At 40.7% G+C, this 18,230-nt stretch overlaps 1 protein-coding gene across 1 annotated transcript; it reads left to right on the top strand.

Moving 5' to 3' along the window:
* The first annotated feature begins 81 nt into the window (after positions 1-81).
* Positions 82-17,763, top strand: LOC142565809 (cell adhesion molecule DSCAML1-like). Its single transcript, XM_075676350.1, has one exon. The coding sequence runs from the start codon at positions 341-343 to the stop codon at positions 2,573-2,575; it is 2,235 nt and encodes a 744-aa protein (XP_075532465.1). The 5' UTR covers positions 82-340; the 3' UTR covers positions 2,576-17,763.
* The last annotated feature ends 467 nt before the right edge of the window (positions 17,764-18,230 follow it).

Here is an 18,230-nt window from a genome sequence, read left to right as displayed (position 1 = left end):
AACATGAGCGAAAGGAACAAACCAAAGCAAAGAAACAAAACTATGGTGCTTGTGGCGCTATCTGTTGGATAGCGTTGACGACAGCGGTCTGTGCTGCGCTGCCGTAACAAAGTGTCGTGAAGCGTGTTTTCTGTTGCTTAGCCCTTATAACTAGGTCGTCTGTGTATCTTGAAGTTCCTAAAGAATACCATGTATAGCAGCGATTTTATGGACGGCATTTCATTGATTTACCATGTGAGTACGCGCTATGAACCACTGATCTTCCGGCACAGAGGCAGTCGAAACAACCGTGAAGTGGAAATCATGATATAGCAGCAGCGTACAGTCAAAAGCGTTTGAAATGGTAGAGCTGAGAATTTTAATCCTCCTCTGTGTTTGTTGGGGACTGACGTTCGCGTGGGCTCAGAAACCACCGAAACTGAGCCCCCTGCAACTACCCAAAGACCTTGTCGCTGGCACGGATGTCCGCCTTACGTGCAATGTAGTTGTTGGTGACACTCCCTTGGAGATCCTGTGGTACCAGAATGAGAAACGACTTACTTCTTTGTCTTCTGTTGAGGAAGAGACTGGTACACACTTGTCTACTTTGTCCTTTAAGCCGCTGAGTGAAGACCATGGTGGAACATACAAATGCATGGCCAGTAACGCTGCGGGTAGGGACAGTGCATCGGTGGAGCTTGTAGTGAATGTTGCGCCACGATGGATAGTGGAACCATCTGACGTGAAAGCTGCAGAAGGAAGCACAATCATAATTAATTGCCACGTGAAAGGTACTCCTGCACCGCGAATTGCTTGGTCGCATGACAATGGAGGAAGAGTCACTCAGTTATACTCTGCACCAGCTGGTGAAAATTCTTCTGATCGCCATAAACTTCTATCAAATGGCACGTTTTTAATACGGGATGTCCAGAAGTCCGACTCTGGGATGTACACATGTAACGTGAACAATGGAATTGGCTTGGGGCTGAAGAAGGCTGTGGCTGTTACAGTGTACACAGTAGCTCAAGCACAAGTTTTGATGCAACATCTGTCTGTGCAGTCCGGTCGTACTGCCAACCTCACTTGCATTGCTACAGGCGATCACCCAATAGTGGTCACTTGGCTAAAGGGCGATAATTCAGTAACAGCCAACAGTCAACTTTATGACAGAATCCTTGTGTCCAATGACACTCAGAAAGAACGACTGGTATCTTCGCTGATACTAAAGCATGTGACAGCTGGTGATGCAGGTCGTTACACATGCAAAGTAAAAAATGACTACGCGGAAGACACTAAGGCTATTCGACTAAATGTCCAACAGCCACCCTCTAACCCAACCGAGGTTGAAGTATCGGATGTGTGGAGTCGTAGTGCCAGAATCCGCTGGAAGAGTCCTTCTAGTTCATCTGTTTTGTCATACCAAGTGCGCTTTTGGTCGCACCGAGACGACGAAATGTTGAACCACACTGTCCGTGGTGGAGTCACCACGGCTCTTGTCCGAGACCTCCATCCTGCAACTGAATATAGAGTAGCTGTTGTAGCAGTGAATTCTGCAGGTACAAGTGAATCTTCCCCTGTCATTCGATTTAACACAACACAAGAAGAGCCATCTGGTGCCCCTGTCAATGTTCGTATAGAAAAGTCGGGGGCGACTTTTGTACTCATCACATGGAGTCCTCCTCCAGAAAGTGATTGGAACGGAAAGCTTCTTGGCTATTATGTGGGGTACAGTAGTACATCTGAGTCCTCCAGAAAGAGCCCTTTTTCTTACCACACTGTTGATCCAGACCAAGGCAGCTTTACTCTGCGAGGTCTTGCAAAGGCCACATCTTATGTGGTTGTGGTAAAAGCATTTAATGCCGTTGGAAGTGGTCCTCCATCACCCCCTTTACCTGTGACCACCTTAGATGGTGACTTTCCTCCAGCACCAACACTCAGTGTGTCTGCTGTTGATCAGACGTCTGTGCAAGTCACCTGGATGTTCAGTGTACCAGTGCCGCACAGGATCACAGGGTACACTCTGCACTATCGACAGCCTGGCGATTCCTGGAAAGAAGTATTTGTAGCCTCAGGGAAGCAGTCCTCTTACCTTCTGTCAGGCCTTGAGCCTTCCCTGCCATGCCAGGTGTATCTGATAGCCCACAGCCGGCAGGGCAACAGTGAGCCTAGTGATGTGCTAAATGTGCCGTTGACGGTAACATCAGTTGCACAGCAGCCAGGCTCGTCGGCTTCTTCAGATGCAGAGCTGCGAGAAGTGCTCTATGTAGTTGTGCCCATTGTGACAGCCACAGCGCTGGCGGTAGTTCTGGTAGTGTCTGTCTGCTTCTGCTTGTATGTGCGCAAGACGCGCCAGCCGCCACCACCTCCAGCCTATGCAGACTTTCCCCGAGACTCAGACTTTACTTTTGCAGTTCATGGCATGCCACCTCCGCCTGGTAAAGCTACCCCTTACTCAACGATGCAGAGGTCCACAGACAACGAGGGCATTTATGAATCCATTGTTGACATGCGGACCTTGTCCTTACGCCGGAAACAGGCTGCCCAAAATTCCCTAAGGAAAGGGTCTGTAGACCTGGTTGATGTGTGTGTTGTGTGAACAGTCAATATCGGTGAGAGATTTATTGCATAGACTGTGTTGGCAGAACTTTCTATGTTCAAATTTTTTTAGGCAGGCCAACAATATGCAGTCCACAACTTATGTGTTTTGTAGTGTATGCTTGAAATGTTAATTTTAATTATCTATGCTTCACATGCAAAGCAAGCACACTTACTGGTCATTCTGTTATAATTTGTGTGTGTGTGTGGGATGTGTGTGTGTGTGTGCGTGCGCATGTGGATGTGTGCGCATGTGTGCAAGCAAGCACACATGCACGCACATGTGTACCTTGGCATGTGTGGTGAATGGAAGGAATTCAATATGTTGTCACAGATGAAATTTCACGAGTGCTTATATTTTCCACTAGCTGACAGTATCACTGTTGTGCAAACCTGTCACAGCATTCTACTTTTTCAGGTGAAGATTGAAGTTTGACGTAGTAGTTCTGCGGAAACCCGCAAGGCGGAGAGAAGTAATGAATAAAGGGAAAATCAGACATCCACCTGTTCTTAGCAGTTGCTACAAAGGAAACCCATACGGGTTCCTCGAAAGAAAAGCTTCAAAATTGAAGAAAAATTCGTCCCGGACCAGGACGAATTTTTCTTCGAAGCTTTTCTTTCGAGGAACCCGTATGGGTTTCCTTTGTAGCTACTGCTACGAACGGGTGGATGTCTGATTTTCCCTTTATTCAGGAATTGAAGTTTATTGAACACAGGAGCACTTGCCACTTTGTATTGCTGTGCTGTCTTATAGTGTGTTATTTTTTGCAGCAAATGTGCTGCCATCCAATCTGCCGTGGCAACACACGGGCTACAGCGTTGTGCTGCTTAGCTTGAGGTTGCAGATTTGATGCAAAAATGCTTGTGTACTGTGCATTGTGTGTGTGCACATTAAAGAACCTAAGGTGGTCAAAATTAATTTGAAGCCGCCCCGTTACAGCATGCATCATAATCAGGTTGTGCTTTTGGCATGTAAAACTCCAGAACTAATTAAATTTTGCTGGCATCCTGATCAGCAGCAAGGTGACTGAAATATGGCAACTTTAATCACACGTGGACTGCAGTTCAGCCACCTGTTGTTCATTTAAAAGCAACAATTCTTATTCTTGCTGCTATCATGTGTTGCTTCAAATGCTTCTAATCTGGATGGCTCAGCAGTAGAACTTCCTAGATGGCAACATAAGTGTGTTCCATTTTGTTGAATTATAGAGCTTAAAAGCAAGCTGCTAGTTCTTCACATAAAAATGAAAAGTGAGAAATTATCAGTGTCTTGATAAATAGCCCACTCTCTTCTCAACAGGGCTTTCCAAGAAGGCTACTTTTTCTTGCGAGACTAAGTCCTTGTTCATGCTACACTTACTTGAAGTATTCCACTTTTTATGTGACGTAGCCCATGTTTCAGCTCGGAGATTTAACAAAATGTGCCAAGTGTTAGCTCTCATCTCTACTCCATTTCGTACTTAGTGTGCAATGCTGTGGAAGCTATGCAAGAAGTTCAGTCATCATAATTTATCACTCTGCGGTGTCACGGGGAAGCCTAATGGTCACACATGCTTGCACTATCTGCATGAGCCTGCACGGGAGGCTGGCACGAAAGGTTGCTAATAAAAAACCCATAAAAAAAGTAAAGTGATCAGAAACAACATATTAGCAGCCATGTAACACAATAATAATAATAATATTTGGGGTTTTACGTGCCAAAACCACTTTCTGATTATGAGGCACGCCGTAGTGGAGGACTCCGGAAATTTTGACCACCTGGGGTTCTTTAACGTGCACCTAAATCTAAGCACACGGGTGTTTTCGCATTTCGCCCCCATCGAAATGCGGCCGCCGTGGCCGGGATTCGATCTCGCGACCTCGTGCTCAGCAGCCCAACACCATAGCCACTGAGCAACCACGGCGGGTCATGTAACACAGTTTGTTCATTTATAAAGATTGAAACTTTCTTCATTTGGAACTGAGCCTAAATGAAGAACAGCTTTGCATAACTGCCTGCAAAAAACACCGAACTAATTTTTCTTCTAAGTGCAAGTGCAGCAAGAAGTCTTGCTAGCCTCCACAGCGTTTCACACTGTATGAAACGGAGTATAGGCCATCTCGTGACAAGGCACTGTGCTACCATACGGCTTAGTGATGCTGTTTGCCAATGCTCCTCTTTGATCCTTACATTCTATTTTCATCTGTACTATAGAAATGACTATAGACTGAAAAGTGTTATCCTACAGAAAGCTGTGGCCAATTTTTTTTCTTTTCTTGCCTTTCCGTACTCTCTTTACTATCTACAATCACTAATGCTTAAAAAGCACTTGGTCATTGCAGTAAATGCAACATGCATTACCATGCTGGGGATGTGACTGGAACCGATTGTGTTTTATAGTATTCTTAGACTGAAATTGCTCCTCTGTGCTATTCATTGATAGTCATGGCTTGGTGTGCTTCACATGTAATTTTTATGCTACGTACAACATACGTATAACTTCTGTTTATTTTTTTTAACTCATTGTGCAACAGAAGTTTTTATTCGCTGCAGTAATGACGCCTTCAATGAGCTTACATCAACGTGAAACATTTTGGGTTACATTTTTTTTATGCATTCCATTCAGTAATGTGATCTGGAGGAAAAATCTTTTTTTTTCTCTCTTCTTTTTTTAACAAATATCTGTTACATTCATTAGACACTTGTCCATATACTGTCATGTGATTGTTCAAACCAAAGAAAAAAGAAGTGTGTTGTGGATTGTGCCCAAAATGCTGGCTTGCTGGTTTCAAAGAAATCTGAAGTTCTTAAAAGAAGTTTTGTTGGATAACCAATTGTAATACCTTAACATCTTGAAAAGAAAATGACTTACAGCACCACACTTTACTAAAAACTCATGGGTATTTACTTGAACGCAGAATTCACATTGCTGTCTATGTTGATGAAGGTGGCAGTTTGGGAAAGTTGATAATCCGTGCTATTCTTGAAAAATCCTAGAAGCTGCACAGGGACTTAAAAAGGGGACACAAACAGTTTGTGTGTGCTTCCTTTCCTCTGCCCTCTCTACTTGTATTATTCTATGTTCAACGTGTCAGCATTTTTGTTATCTTGCAATAGATAAGTTTCTCATTAGTGCCTTCTAGCTGTGTAGATTTACATTTAATTAGTCTTAACCATGGTAATTGTTATGCTTTTTAAACTTGTTATGGAAATATTACATTATCCCTAATTCACGATCCGTAAACTCTTAAGCTTTCACATATACACAAGCTGATTCTTGCAGATTCCATGGTTTGACAGCTAATGTAGCTGAGTATGCCTTGCAAACAACGAAAGGACTCTGCGATGTGATTAGATTATGTGTAGCATAGTAGGGGCCCACAAGATGACGAAGGTGGTGATGTGGCACTGTCATCTTGCATCTGTCGTCTTGTGTGCCCAAACTTTAGAGGGGTACATTAGTGACAAATGTGATGAATGGCATGTTATTCAAAGTTCTCTCTAATTTACTAGATTATGCATTCTTTTATTTTGTGAGTGTACGCTTAGCCAATTAAGATCAGTTGCAGAAATTTTCAAACATTGATAACGCATGAGTTGTTATTGAAAGAGCTGTTTAGTATCTTCAGAAGCAGCCCATGAAATCTCCATGAAGTTCTTTCTTATGTGCTACCTTTTGCTGGGTGCTGACGAAAAGTTATGAGACATGAAAAGATGATGCCTCCACTCATTAGCGTCCCTGGAATGCAGCATTCACAAGTGTGTTTTCAAGGAAGTATGCCCACACGTTGGCCACAAAAAATGCATAGCAGGGTATATTGACATTTTCACTGGTGGCAACTGTCTGTTTTCATAACGAAGATGCTAACATGGCTCACACTGAATGCCAGGGCTGATAGCTGTTTTGTGATGAGCATGCATGCTTCGGTTTTGGGAAACATGATTGAAAGCACTGCAATCCATGCACTAAAGTGCATAGCGAGATCATTTCATCATATTTTGCTGGCTTTCTTCAGAGCCTAGAACAAAGATTACATAAAAGATAACATCATGAAAGCAACTTCATTGAGTGTTTCTGACTATGCTCTAGAACTCTTGCACAAATATTTGCAATGATTACTTAAAAATGTGCATAACTGATCTTACTTATCTACTTAAGCACACTACAAAAAGTATCCAGAGTAACTCAAGACAGCTGCAAATGATATGTAATTGCTCATTTCACCTACGGTGTACTACTTTTTCTTTGTTTTACTTCAAGTGGCATGAAACACCCAGCATATTTCACAAAGTAGTTTATTATTGCAAAATGGTTATTTATTTGTAAGGGTTGTATTGAGGCACACTCAAATTACAATGATTTTAGTGCAGTAATGCAGTGTTAAAATTCTGTAAATGTTGAGCAAAAGCTAATGTGAAGTTTTGACTGTTTCACTGCTTTAGAAATAACTTGGAGAACTTCTCTTTTATTTGCAACATCAATTTTTTAGAAGTTTTAGAACTGTCGTACTGTACTGTGCATTCACGAATAATAGTTCAAACACTGGTGCCATGAAAAACATTTTTTTTGCAGTATTAAGCATGCAACATGAAATGTAGCAGCGCAAGTTAAATAGACAGGTTCAAGAACTGTAGTGCATGTAGCAATTCCATTTTTCACAGCAATATTAAAGTTCTTCTCCTGTGTTCTCCAAACGCTTCCACATGATGATGCCTTGTTAGGACATTCTTCATCTAGGCATTTCTTGTTGGATTGCATTAACTCTTTCGTTACCGCGCCTATAAAAATTGATCAGTTTGATCGACAATTTTTCTATGCACTTTTAAACATTTCTGTTGGAATTCTTCTACAGGCAACATCATGCATCGTCTGAAATGACGACAGTTTCAACTATTCGTCAGATTTGACAATTTTTGACAGATTGGGGAGTCTGCAAAAATTTAACTTGGACTGAAGGTATCATTGAAATGAGCCTCCGATGCCCCTAGCACTTCTTCAATAAAAAGATGCAAAATTTGCGCTTTTGTAGACTTGGCAACATAATTTTGAAGTGACACCGGCAATCAAGACACAGACGCTTTTCTCAGGTTGTCAATTTTCCGATTCAACGTATAGGCTGTTCTAATGATGTCTCAAACAATGGTAGATGTTAGTGAGTGCATGATATCTTGATAATTGTGTTAGACTAATATAAAGTGCATCTTTATTTCCCCTCCCCATTGGTTGCTTTAGCCCATCAGCGCTTCAACAGCATATGTACAAATTATGAGCAATCTTTCCCGTCTTGAGTTTTCGCTCGTACATGAGCATGCAGTCAATATCAGAGCAACCGTCAACCAAACCTTGACTACCTGTCTAATATCTTGCATCTTGAATACCACCTGTGCAAGTGCCCTTATTTATTACTGTACAATATTGTCCAACACTCCACATTGTGGTAGGCACTGTACATGAACTTAACAAAGCATGTGAAGGCTCCAGTGCCAGTTGAACAAACACTAGGCCACCTTGATTACACAGAAGAGCTGATCGAATGCCATAATCAATTGTGAGGCTTCTGCATGCTCCCTCACCTCATAACCATTGCTTTGCGAGCTTAAAGAATGCAGTAAAAAATGAAGCTGCCTGCTGCAGTGAGTAGGAACAAGTGCTCTCTGCACAATTGGAGCATAACCGTTTTCACATTTGCGTCGCTACTTCCCCGCATAGCGTGGGCATCACTATGGCTGGTATTGATGCCAACTAATCTTCATGATGATGCTTTTGCGGGATCTAACAAAATTTGGGAACTAGGAAGCAGGTGCATATTTTGTATACTTCAGATTTCTTTTACTCCCAGTACGTATACCAAAAATACAAAATTATTACCTTCATTTGTGTTGCTTGAGGTGCTTGTCTGAAGCTTCAGGTAGGGAATCTCAAAAATTGTCCGAGCCATTATTACTGCTACACATTCATGTGAAACACCACTGATCAAGCAGTCATTTTGTGTATCGCAGTATACATTCTGGCTGCTACATCTTTAAATAAAATATTAAAAGATAAAAGCACGGAAAATAAGTACATTTCTAGCGGTAACGAAAGAGTTAATATTTTATGACTGAAATATGAAAGAAAGAAAAATCATCACTGTTACATGAGTGCTTGCATGCTGTCATCTACTGCCTTTTGATTCCCCCCCCCCCTCTTTTCGCTGTGGGTGAAATCGCATTCGTCATTAAAACTACAACCATTATGCCAACCACTTTACTAAGGACCTGTTGGATGACATGTACTCTCCACACCAGAAACTTGAGGGGGGAGCACAAGAGCCTCAGGAAAACTTAATTTTCCCACAACCTGTCCACAAAGCTTGGAATTTAAATGTGCTGCCTGCATTGGTATGTGTGATTTTACAAAGTGCACCTCAAGATTCCTGGCATTGTGCTCAGGCTGGAAAAAACTTAGTTTTTGTGCCTCCTGTGTCCCATTTTGGTGCCATTAGCTAATTTTGTGAAAATCCATAAATATTCAGTCATAGTGCTGCTGACACCACTGCTCAAGGCGTGAGCTATGGTTCAGTACTCTTGTTGCTTCTTTACCTCTGTGGGACAAACTTTAGCATTAACAGTATGAACAAAAATTACATTGTTAAAGAAGCTTGGTATTATGAACATTTCTTAAAGGCTCTATTACAACAGTTCGCATCACTTCTCAATGTCATGGCTAGCTGTGGTAAAAAGAGGTTGGATAAACGTTAACGGAATGTGGGAAGGATTTCTTCGGGAAGGAAGAAGCAGCGGGCTTGTCTGAAAATTGCCTGTTTCATTATGTTTCAGTTTCTCTGTGACTTGCTACAGAGATGGTAATATTTTGAGCTATCATCATTTACAGGCTGTCGGTAAGGTCTGGAAAATTGAAGGCCGCTGCAAGTGACCTTCCTTTATTATCTTATAGTTCATAACGAATAAGGACACATCAATGAAGCACCTCTCGTCTTGCATGGGAGAAATTGAGATCTCGCATTGAAAACGTAAATGATTCCTATTTGCAGCACGCTTGCATTAATGCACCGAGTGACCTCCATTAAAGAAATATTAAATTTAATTGCAGAACACTAGTGTCCATATACATCAGCAAAATAAATCTGAAACATTTCACCAGCCGTTGTAGCTCAGCGGCTATGGCTTCTGAGCATGAGGTCATAGGCGGCCGGTTCAATTCCCAGAACACAGTGACTAAATTTTAATGCAAGCAAAATACAAAAACATTCTTGCAATGAGATTTATATGTACATTTAAGAACTTCACGTGATTGAAATTAATACAGAGCCCTCCACTACAACCTCTCTTACAGTCCCAGCGTTGCATTGGGACATTAAACCCCATGAATAAATCAACCAAATATTTTAAACTATCTAGAACATACAGAAAATGTGTTGCTGTCAATGATTCAAGCCTGTTGAGCTGGCTGCTGTCACATGCTGTCAAACTGCAAATTGTATATTGTTGTCCCAGCTTTCAAAATTTATATAGAAGTTCATTCCAGGGTACAGTGGTATGCGGCAACCAGAAACGCATGCGCACACATTAGGCAAGCAATTTTTTCCCTTGAGAGAGCAAAAGCAGCCACACATAGCCACAATAATTTGGGCAGTTAATATGGTGATGCATTTTTTTCGAAGCACGAAGAGAATAATGAACATATGACTCCTTTGAAATTTTACAGTGGCATTTTTTTTTATTGTGCACCCATTGTTGAAGAAGTAACTGTGATGGATGATACATTTAGATAGGCAAGAGGATTAGCCACATGCTAGTGACCATTTTTATAAAGGGCATCTTGTGCCACATGTATGTCTGTAATCTCACTTGCTCAACATGAATGAAAGGTGATGGTCATGCCTTTGGTCTCAACGTAGTCTCAACTATCACTTAGTTACTGGAGCTTACTGAAACTTCTGTGAAAGTGCTTATATTTGTCATGCTTACAGAGATATTGACGACTTGCATTTTACTGGTGTATCTGTGTGCCAACTTGTCAATGTGGTCTTGCACACCTTCAACACCTGCCAGCATTAGAATTTTCTTGTCTCTTAAAAATGCATGCAGCTGAAGCTTCTAGGTCAAGGGTCACGAGCACATGGCACATAGCTCCCATAGGCTGCCTTGTGACATGTGACATGCTTTGCAGAGGAGTTGTGAAGCTAACTTTGTGGGGGGTTACACAAACACTCAGAAAAGCCACATAGACTGTAAACAAGTGTCAACGATCATCATGCAACCTTGCAAGCCCATATTTGCGACTCCAATGTGAGGTTGTTTTGCATTCAATCATTATGTACTATGACAGTATAGTTTGCATACATAAATTATATTTTGACACAGTTGTAGATAAATATTAGGGTTTACGTCAGCTGCAAGTTTAAAATATCTTGCCTGAAGCCACCTCGTAGCTGCAGGCTAGTTGGAAGGTGTTCCAGTCATGAATAGTATAATGTAATTGTTGTGCTGATATACAGCCACAGCAGTGCTATTGGAGCAGCACTTGAAATCATATAAGCCATTACTCAGTAAAGACAAGCAGCACAATGTGACACTGAATATGCAGTGACCTTGCCTTCAGGTTTGGCATGAACCTTTTTTCAATGTAGACAAAGATGACTATTCCCATTGAGTGATGTGTGTACGTGAGCTTCAAAATCTATTTAATGCGGTTACCACAAACTTCTATTTGTATTCATTTTCTCTTGAGATAGCATTCCTAGTGACAGATAGCAAATAAGTAGATCATTGTGATTATTATTTCTTTTGTCTACACCCCTGCAATGCCTAACCAGGCAATCTTCTATCTGCATACATACTAGCATGCATATTGGCTGCAAGTTGTGATACAGTGAAGGAATGTCAGTTGGGCTCATATCGCTGCTTGTTTTGTATGTGCCTGCTTAATATTTTATGAGTGTCATATCTAAGTTGTAACAGTGCGCTTATTTTTGGAAGATGGAGATGGATGTAGGTAATGGGATGAATCATCTGAACTGCGAGTCGGAGCCTAAAATTTATATATGTGGGCAAAGTTTGGTAGACCATGTTTATGAGTGCAGTTTACAAGCACAAAATTTATTACTACTATGGGACTTAGTGGCAGTATAAACGTAACAAATTTAGGCAGGCAATTGTAAAGTATAGTACTGACATCCTTAAATGCTTTAGTGGCGTACATGCATAAAATTTTTGTCTATTGCTTTTCTTCCCCCTTTATTATGTAGTTTCCAACTACATAATAATAATGTGTGGCCTTGATTCCTGTAGTGTACAACAAATGTGTATGTTTTTGCAACGAGTTCAAAACATGCACTATGTGCAATGCAGCCTTGAAACTAAAGAAGGCCTTAGGACTAGTTTTATTTCATAGCTGTTGCTTCGAACATGAAGCAATCCCTTGCATCATGCGTCTCCCCTGGTGGCCACTCTCGATCTGCATGAAATATCTGGTATCTTCAATCGATGTAGAAAGAAATGGCTTGGCACCACAGGAGGTGGCATGATGCACAAAGCTTTCAGCATGTGGCCTGACACCATTGCACTCAGTTGTTTTGAATAAGACTTGCACATTTTATATACATCAGTGATTTATGCTGCCATGAGGTCTGTACGTGAACTGTGATGTCAGTGAAGGGGGGGTAATCATGGGGGAATCTTGGTGTTTGTGGGAATAGAAACAAGAGTTGGACATTTGTCACATACTGAAACAACTCGTACTCTAATTAACGTGTCCTGTGCTGCCAATGGAAGTGAAATAGCCTGGACAGCAATTTTGTATCTGTACACCCTTAGTGAAAGATTTCTTACGATTTTTGGCCCTTTTGCTGCAATGACACAGACACATTTAAGTCAGGCTAACTCACTGCTGTGGCTGTAGGCTAGTGAAATGTCAGAACAGTCAATTTGAGCACCATATGTGTACATGGCTTGTTCGTTTTATAACATGGGCCGCCCATATTGATGTGGTTTTTGTGACGGAATTCAACTGCGAAGGACTAGAGTTTTCATTCAGAACTTTAGTATACTCTGAAAGATGGCCAAAGCTGCCAGTATAAATATTTTGGCATAAGAGCAGCTTGAGGGAGCTTAATTATACTTGTGTAAATAATTAATTGCATACAAAATATATTTATACAGTTTGTCTGTAGGTCAATATGGTTAAGTAAATGCATGTTAAACTGCGCTTCATGAAGATGTGCTTAGCCACAATAAGATTACACAATGAGTGGAAGCAATTAAACTTCAGTATATAGCACTGTAGGTGCACTGGTAGTGTTCTATCAAGTGCATATGTATTTAGGCATTGGAAACAACTGAAACCATTGATTTTTCAGTGAATGTGTGTGGCTAATGTGTTTTGTTGAGTAGTTATCATAGTTATGTTCAAAACTACTAAGTTTATGCATATGGTGGCAATCGTTATCTGAGAATTGAATAGAAATATTACTATTAGGCAGTAATTGTCAGGCTTCACATTCTTGTTTATGATTTTCTTTATACTGTTTTATAATTTGGCAGTTTTAACACATTCATATCTGTTGTCTACACAGGTTGTCTAATGTTTAGAAGGGAATTCAGAAAAAAAAAGCCAGGATTATGTGATTTGCTTAGCTCTTTGATTTCTTAGCCTCTGATGGGCCAGCTTTACAGATGAACAATTCATTTGAGAACGATAAGCACGGTTCAGCATTATCGTTTTGAATTTTTGTTTTTCCAGATGAACTTTCACTATCGTTTTTCGTTGAGTAATTTTTTGACACTAAATAAGATCCTTCTTTTCGACACTGTAGATGTAACCTATATGCAGAATATCCAAGTTTCTGAGAAGCAATTCCACAAGGGCACAATGTCGTCTGACAATGTGACTATGTAGGAACTGAGAGTGAGTGTATTTAGTGTTTCAGTACAAATGAAATCAGACTTTCTTCATAGTATTTGTAGCACCAAACAATTTTACAGAAAAGATTACTAGGTAGATAAGACTGCACATTGTCATCGGTGAAGTTGCCGAGTTCATCCACCACAGTGGCCACAGCGTGAAGATTGCAGCTGCCCAGGCCAGGGTTCTCACCTGCCCACTTCTCATTTTCATTGCAGCGGCAAGCAAAACTGACGCAGATACGAAAAAAAAGTAAAGATTGCTTGGGGGGTGAGATGACACATGACCTTGACTTTGCCAGGCTCCTTGTGTCAGAGTCCATGTAGGCTCACAGCTGTTTGCCAATCACTGCATTAGCTCTCTAGTAAATTTGCATTCACTGTCGCTTTTTGTTTAAATTCAGAAAAGAAATTTGGCACAATATCTGTCATTTTAACGGAAAAATGCTGAACCCTGCTCATAAGCAATTAAACTTAGATCTATGTGGCTTTTCAGTTGTGTGTCATGCTTCATGCAGTTGTGTGTCGTGTTCAGCTGTGTGACTGTTTGTTGACACCTGTAATAGCATTTTGTTACTGTAACTTTATTTATATTTCTGAATGTATAAAAAAGTATAAACAGCGTACCAAATTTCATAGCAGAGTGAACAAAGCAAATACTTGACGGCAAACATGTTGTCCTTTATCACCAAACTCGCAAGTCCTCAATTCAGTTAATTCATAGCATATGCTGCAGGTTTCAACATATATTTGTCACTGAAAATCATGATTCACATAGCCCTGGTAACATATATTGCACACTACTATAAAGTAATCATTTGAAAAGTCGTATACATAAAAATTGTCGCAATTGTTCTTTTTTCTTTTTGCTTTATTTTAGTTCTCTGAGAAACTGCTGTTTGGTCACTTGCTTTTTAGATTTCATCTCTTGTGTAAAGGAAATGTGAAGTTTTCTTATACATATGTACATAGTTGTGATAAGAAGCCCAAATAGACGTAGTCTTGGTGTCATGCATTATAAAATACAAAGGGCACAAGCCTATACAGCCTTTGTCATCTGTCTAGGGCAATGCAGCAATGTGCTGCAAGGCATATAAGGCACACCTTGATGGAAGCAGCTGCATTTAAAGTGTTGTACTTGTGATTATAGTGATTGCCATTCATGCTCTACGTAAAGCATTTTACCACTACCTGGAATAAAATACCACTTTCTTTGCTCCACAGCACACCCCTCGGCTGCTCTAGATAGGTGATGGCAGCCATACACTGCACGAGGGCTATAGCACCGGCTTAGTTTTGATTTTGCAGAAGGCCTACACATCACAGATTTGTTGACTGTATCGCTATGACCAACTCGTAAGCCTAATGGTAGATTGTTTAAACTGAAGGCAAGTATAAGTCAAATTTAAAGGTGCGCACATGTTTACAAAGTTCTTCGAGACAACTGGAAGAAAGTTCAGCCTACCCTAGTCATGCCTGTCAAAAAAGTGGCATGCAGTGGCACAGATTGTGTGGTATGTAGAAAACTTGGAAATATAACTGTTCTTTGGAATGAGGAAGGAAGCATCAAACCAAACTAATAGGTCCTCAGGATTAAGATGACTGGGCAAAGCATCTACTAGGCTGGCATTGTGTAGTAAAATTTATTGAAAACTGGGCTAATGATGGGGGGGGGGGTCACTGTTTATTTTGCACTATTTTATAAAATAATATAAATGCTTCTGCTCAATCAATTTGTTATGCTGGCCAGTTTAGTATACCTCCGCTTCCCATACATATGTTCTCAATAGATGATTATGCTTAATCATTAGCAATGTCTGAATGGTATTGTTAAAAAGTCAGTCAGCTGTGCATGTGATGACTGTATAACTCTTGCTGTGCACTTGTGGCCAGTGTGAGAGGAATGTATGCTTTATACTATGCAAGTTCAGCTTTGTGTGCTATTGCATACGGTGGTGTACCTTTAATGTTGACATTTTAGAAACTACAATTGGAATACTTCTCTATTTATGTAGTTTTTACAAGCAGTCTGCTTTCTATATGTGTGTGTATGCGTGACTTGTCATTTCTTTACAGATATTCATATGCACTTGCTGATATATGCCACTGAGTCACAATAAAGTGGCTCTGGACACATCCTTTCAATTAATCCATGAGAAAAGTGTGGTTTTTTAGCATTAGTAGTTTATGCGAAGTTTTCTTTGCTGCTCATGTGAAATTGTCCTAACAGGCATTGAATGAAGATGGCTTGAAGAAGAAAGGGCAAATGAACAAGTGAAAAGGTCTTTCTGCTGGTTGGCCAGATAATTTGACTGCGTTAGGGTGGCTAGAATGGGTCTAGTCACCCTAACTGCATACCCAACATGGCTGCCCCATTGGCTGACATTGACTTGTTAAAAAATCACCGAAAGTTGCGGAGCAGTTTACAATAATTTACTTCCACATTAGCACCCTACTTCCTACTCATGCTCAGCACTGCATCTCTACAAAACTGTAAGGGTGGTATATTGTAGCGATGCCTTTTTCGATACTATACCTTTTCGCGCTTCGTCAGTGGTCAGAGCAATGCTCCACCTGCGTTATCAAGGAGATCAGCTGGTTGTGATTGGTGCATGATAAATGGGGTGTAGAATTGAGTGGAAGGCATCGCTACAAAATTGCGGCCCAGGTATATACTACAGTCAAATCCACTCTGCATTTGTGCCCTCAGCTGCTAGTTGGATAACCCGAAGAGAGATTTCCCGGCTGGCGGCCATACATTTACATGGATCAAAACTTTTGTTATTTCGATTTTGAAATTGGCTCTCGCGGTATAATTCCAACTTGCCTGGTCAGCACTTAATTGTGCATCTGTTTTCAGTGAATGCACTGAAGAAAAGTTATCTCCAGCCAAAACTGCCAGATTTCAGCAGATTTAGAAACGAAAACGGCATCTAGCAGTAACTGCATCAATACCGTGTTCATACAATTCTAATGTGTACCTACATAAAAAAAATGTTCAAACACCCAGACGACATAAAAAATCCCATGGATCTCCAAAAAAGATACATCCCTCCAGCTTGATCTAGCCAAGGCCATGGCTAGTAGCCGTCTTTTGTAAGCTGTATTCTAGTCCTAGACCTCTGCAATGCAGCTGCATGGTAGCTCAGCTAATGTTGCCTCCACTTAAGGCTAGTAGCTACCTTGGGAAGCACTGCTATAGCTGCTTTGCAGACATTCAATGTTAAGACTTGCTTCAGCTCTGCAGGTGCTTTAGTTAGATGGGGACAGCGTTTCCTCAAAGCTATTTTCTCTGGAAAACAGTTATTCATCATGTGATGAGTAATTAAATTTTCTTTGGAGGGGTGAAACAACCGATGAAATAAAAATGAATGAAAATTTAATGTTTCAAGTTCACACATGCAAGAATATCTTTTGCGTGATCTACGAACTTAGTTCCTTAATACCTGCATGGACTTTTTAGAGCGCAGCTACAGTGACATAGAATACTCTAGCGCAGCTCTTAGGCGCCCATTCCTGCGGCGAACGTCGGCGTACCCGGCGTTAGACGACAGTGTGAGTATTAAATTGTTTGCGGACGACTGCTTACTTTACAAAGAGATTAAAGATGCCAATGATCAAGTGATCCTGAGTAAAAGTCTTACTGCGATTTCTGACTGGTGCGACACCTGGGAAATGATACTTAATGAAGAAAAAACGGTTTTTATGCGCATTACTAACAAAAAACACCCTCTAGCATATCAATACACTATTAATCCGCGGTCACTGAAACAGACTCCTTTAAATATTTGGGTGTAACCATCAACAATCGTATAACCTGGTCGCAACACATTGATAATATTTGTGCGTCTGCTGCGTAAACTCGGCCTACTGAGACACAAGCTGAAATATTCTCCTCCATCCGTGAAACAATTGGCATTCAACACACTCATAAGGTCGCGATTAGGATATGCTTGCGTCGTCTGGGACCCATTCACAAAAAAAATATTTAAAAACTGGAAAACAAAAACAGGCTTGCCATCCGCTACATATATAATTGTTATGGACGTTATGACTCCCCCTCTCTATCGATTAATGAAAATAATATGGCCACCCTAGAATCCCGAAGAAAGGTAGCACGCCTAACATTGCTTTGCCGCCTTTCGAAAAGGGAACTACAACTTGTTCATTCACCCTGTCTCCAGCCACTACCAGCTAGAGCTACCAGAAATTATCACCCCGACAAGATAACCCCTATTTTTGCGAGTACAAATTGCTTTAAATATTCCTTCTTTCCTAGAACAATAAATGATTGGAACTCTCTGCCGGCTGATGTATTCCTGTCCAATAACATATTACATGCCATTGAAAAACTGCATTTCAAATAAATGTGTGACCGCGTGGGTACTTTCATGCGTGTTAGCATGAAAAAAAAATATGTTGCAACAGAACTGCTTGTTGGCCTAGTTGGTGCTTGCTAAACGACATGTTTTTTGCCGCAATTGAACACTCACAAAAGGAAGACGGATAAAGACAACACGGGCGGCACTTCCAACTGATTTATTTTGAGCTGTGACTCAAGAATATATATATACATACACGCATGCGGTGGCTGTACACAGATATACGTTACCCAGCGGTCAAACAATCTGGTTTCTGATTTATAGAGCACGATAGATGTATCACTAATGCAATTTGTACCTTTCTTTTTTATATAGTAGGCTTCCACGAAAAAAAAAAACTGTGTAAACTGGTACTGTAAATATTTCTCTCCTTTCAATTCAATCCCTTG

This window comes from Dermacentor variabilis, chromosome 1, assembly GCF_050947875.1.
Source record: "Dermacentor variabilis isolate Ectoservices chromosome 1, ASM5094787v1, whole genome shotgun sequence".
In the NCBI taxonomy this organism is placed as follows: Eukaryota; Metazoa; Arthropoda; class Arachnida; order Ixodida; family Ixodidae; genus Dermacentor; species Dermacentor variabilis.
This window is presented reverse-complemented; position numbering and strand designations above follow the sequence as displayed.

Excerpts from the sequence above, each read along its gene's own strand:
- LOC142565809 (XM_075676350.1), top strand. The coding sequence starts at position 341 with ATGGTAGAGCTGAGAATTTTAATCCTCCTCTGTGTTTGTTGGGGACTG.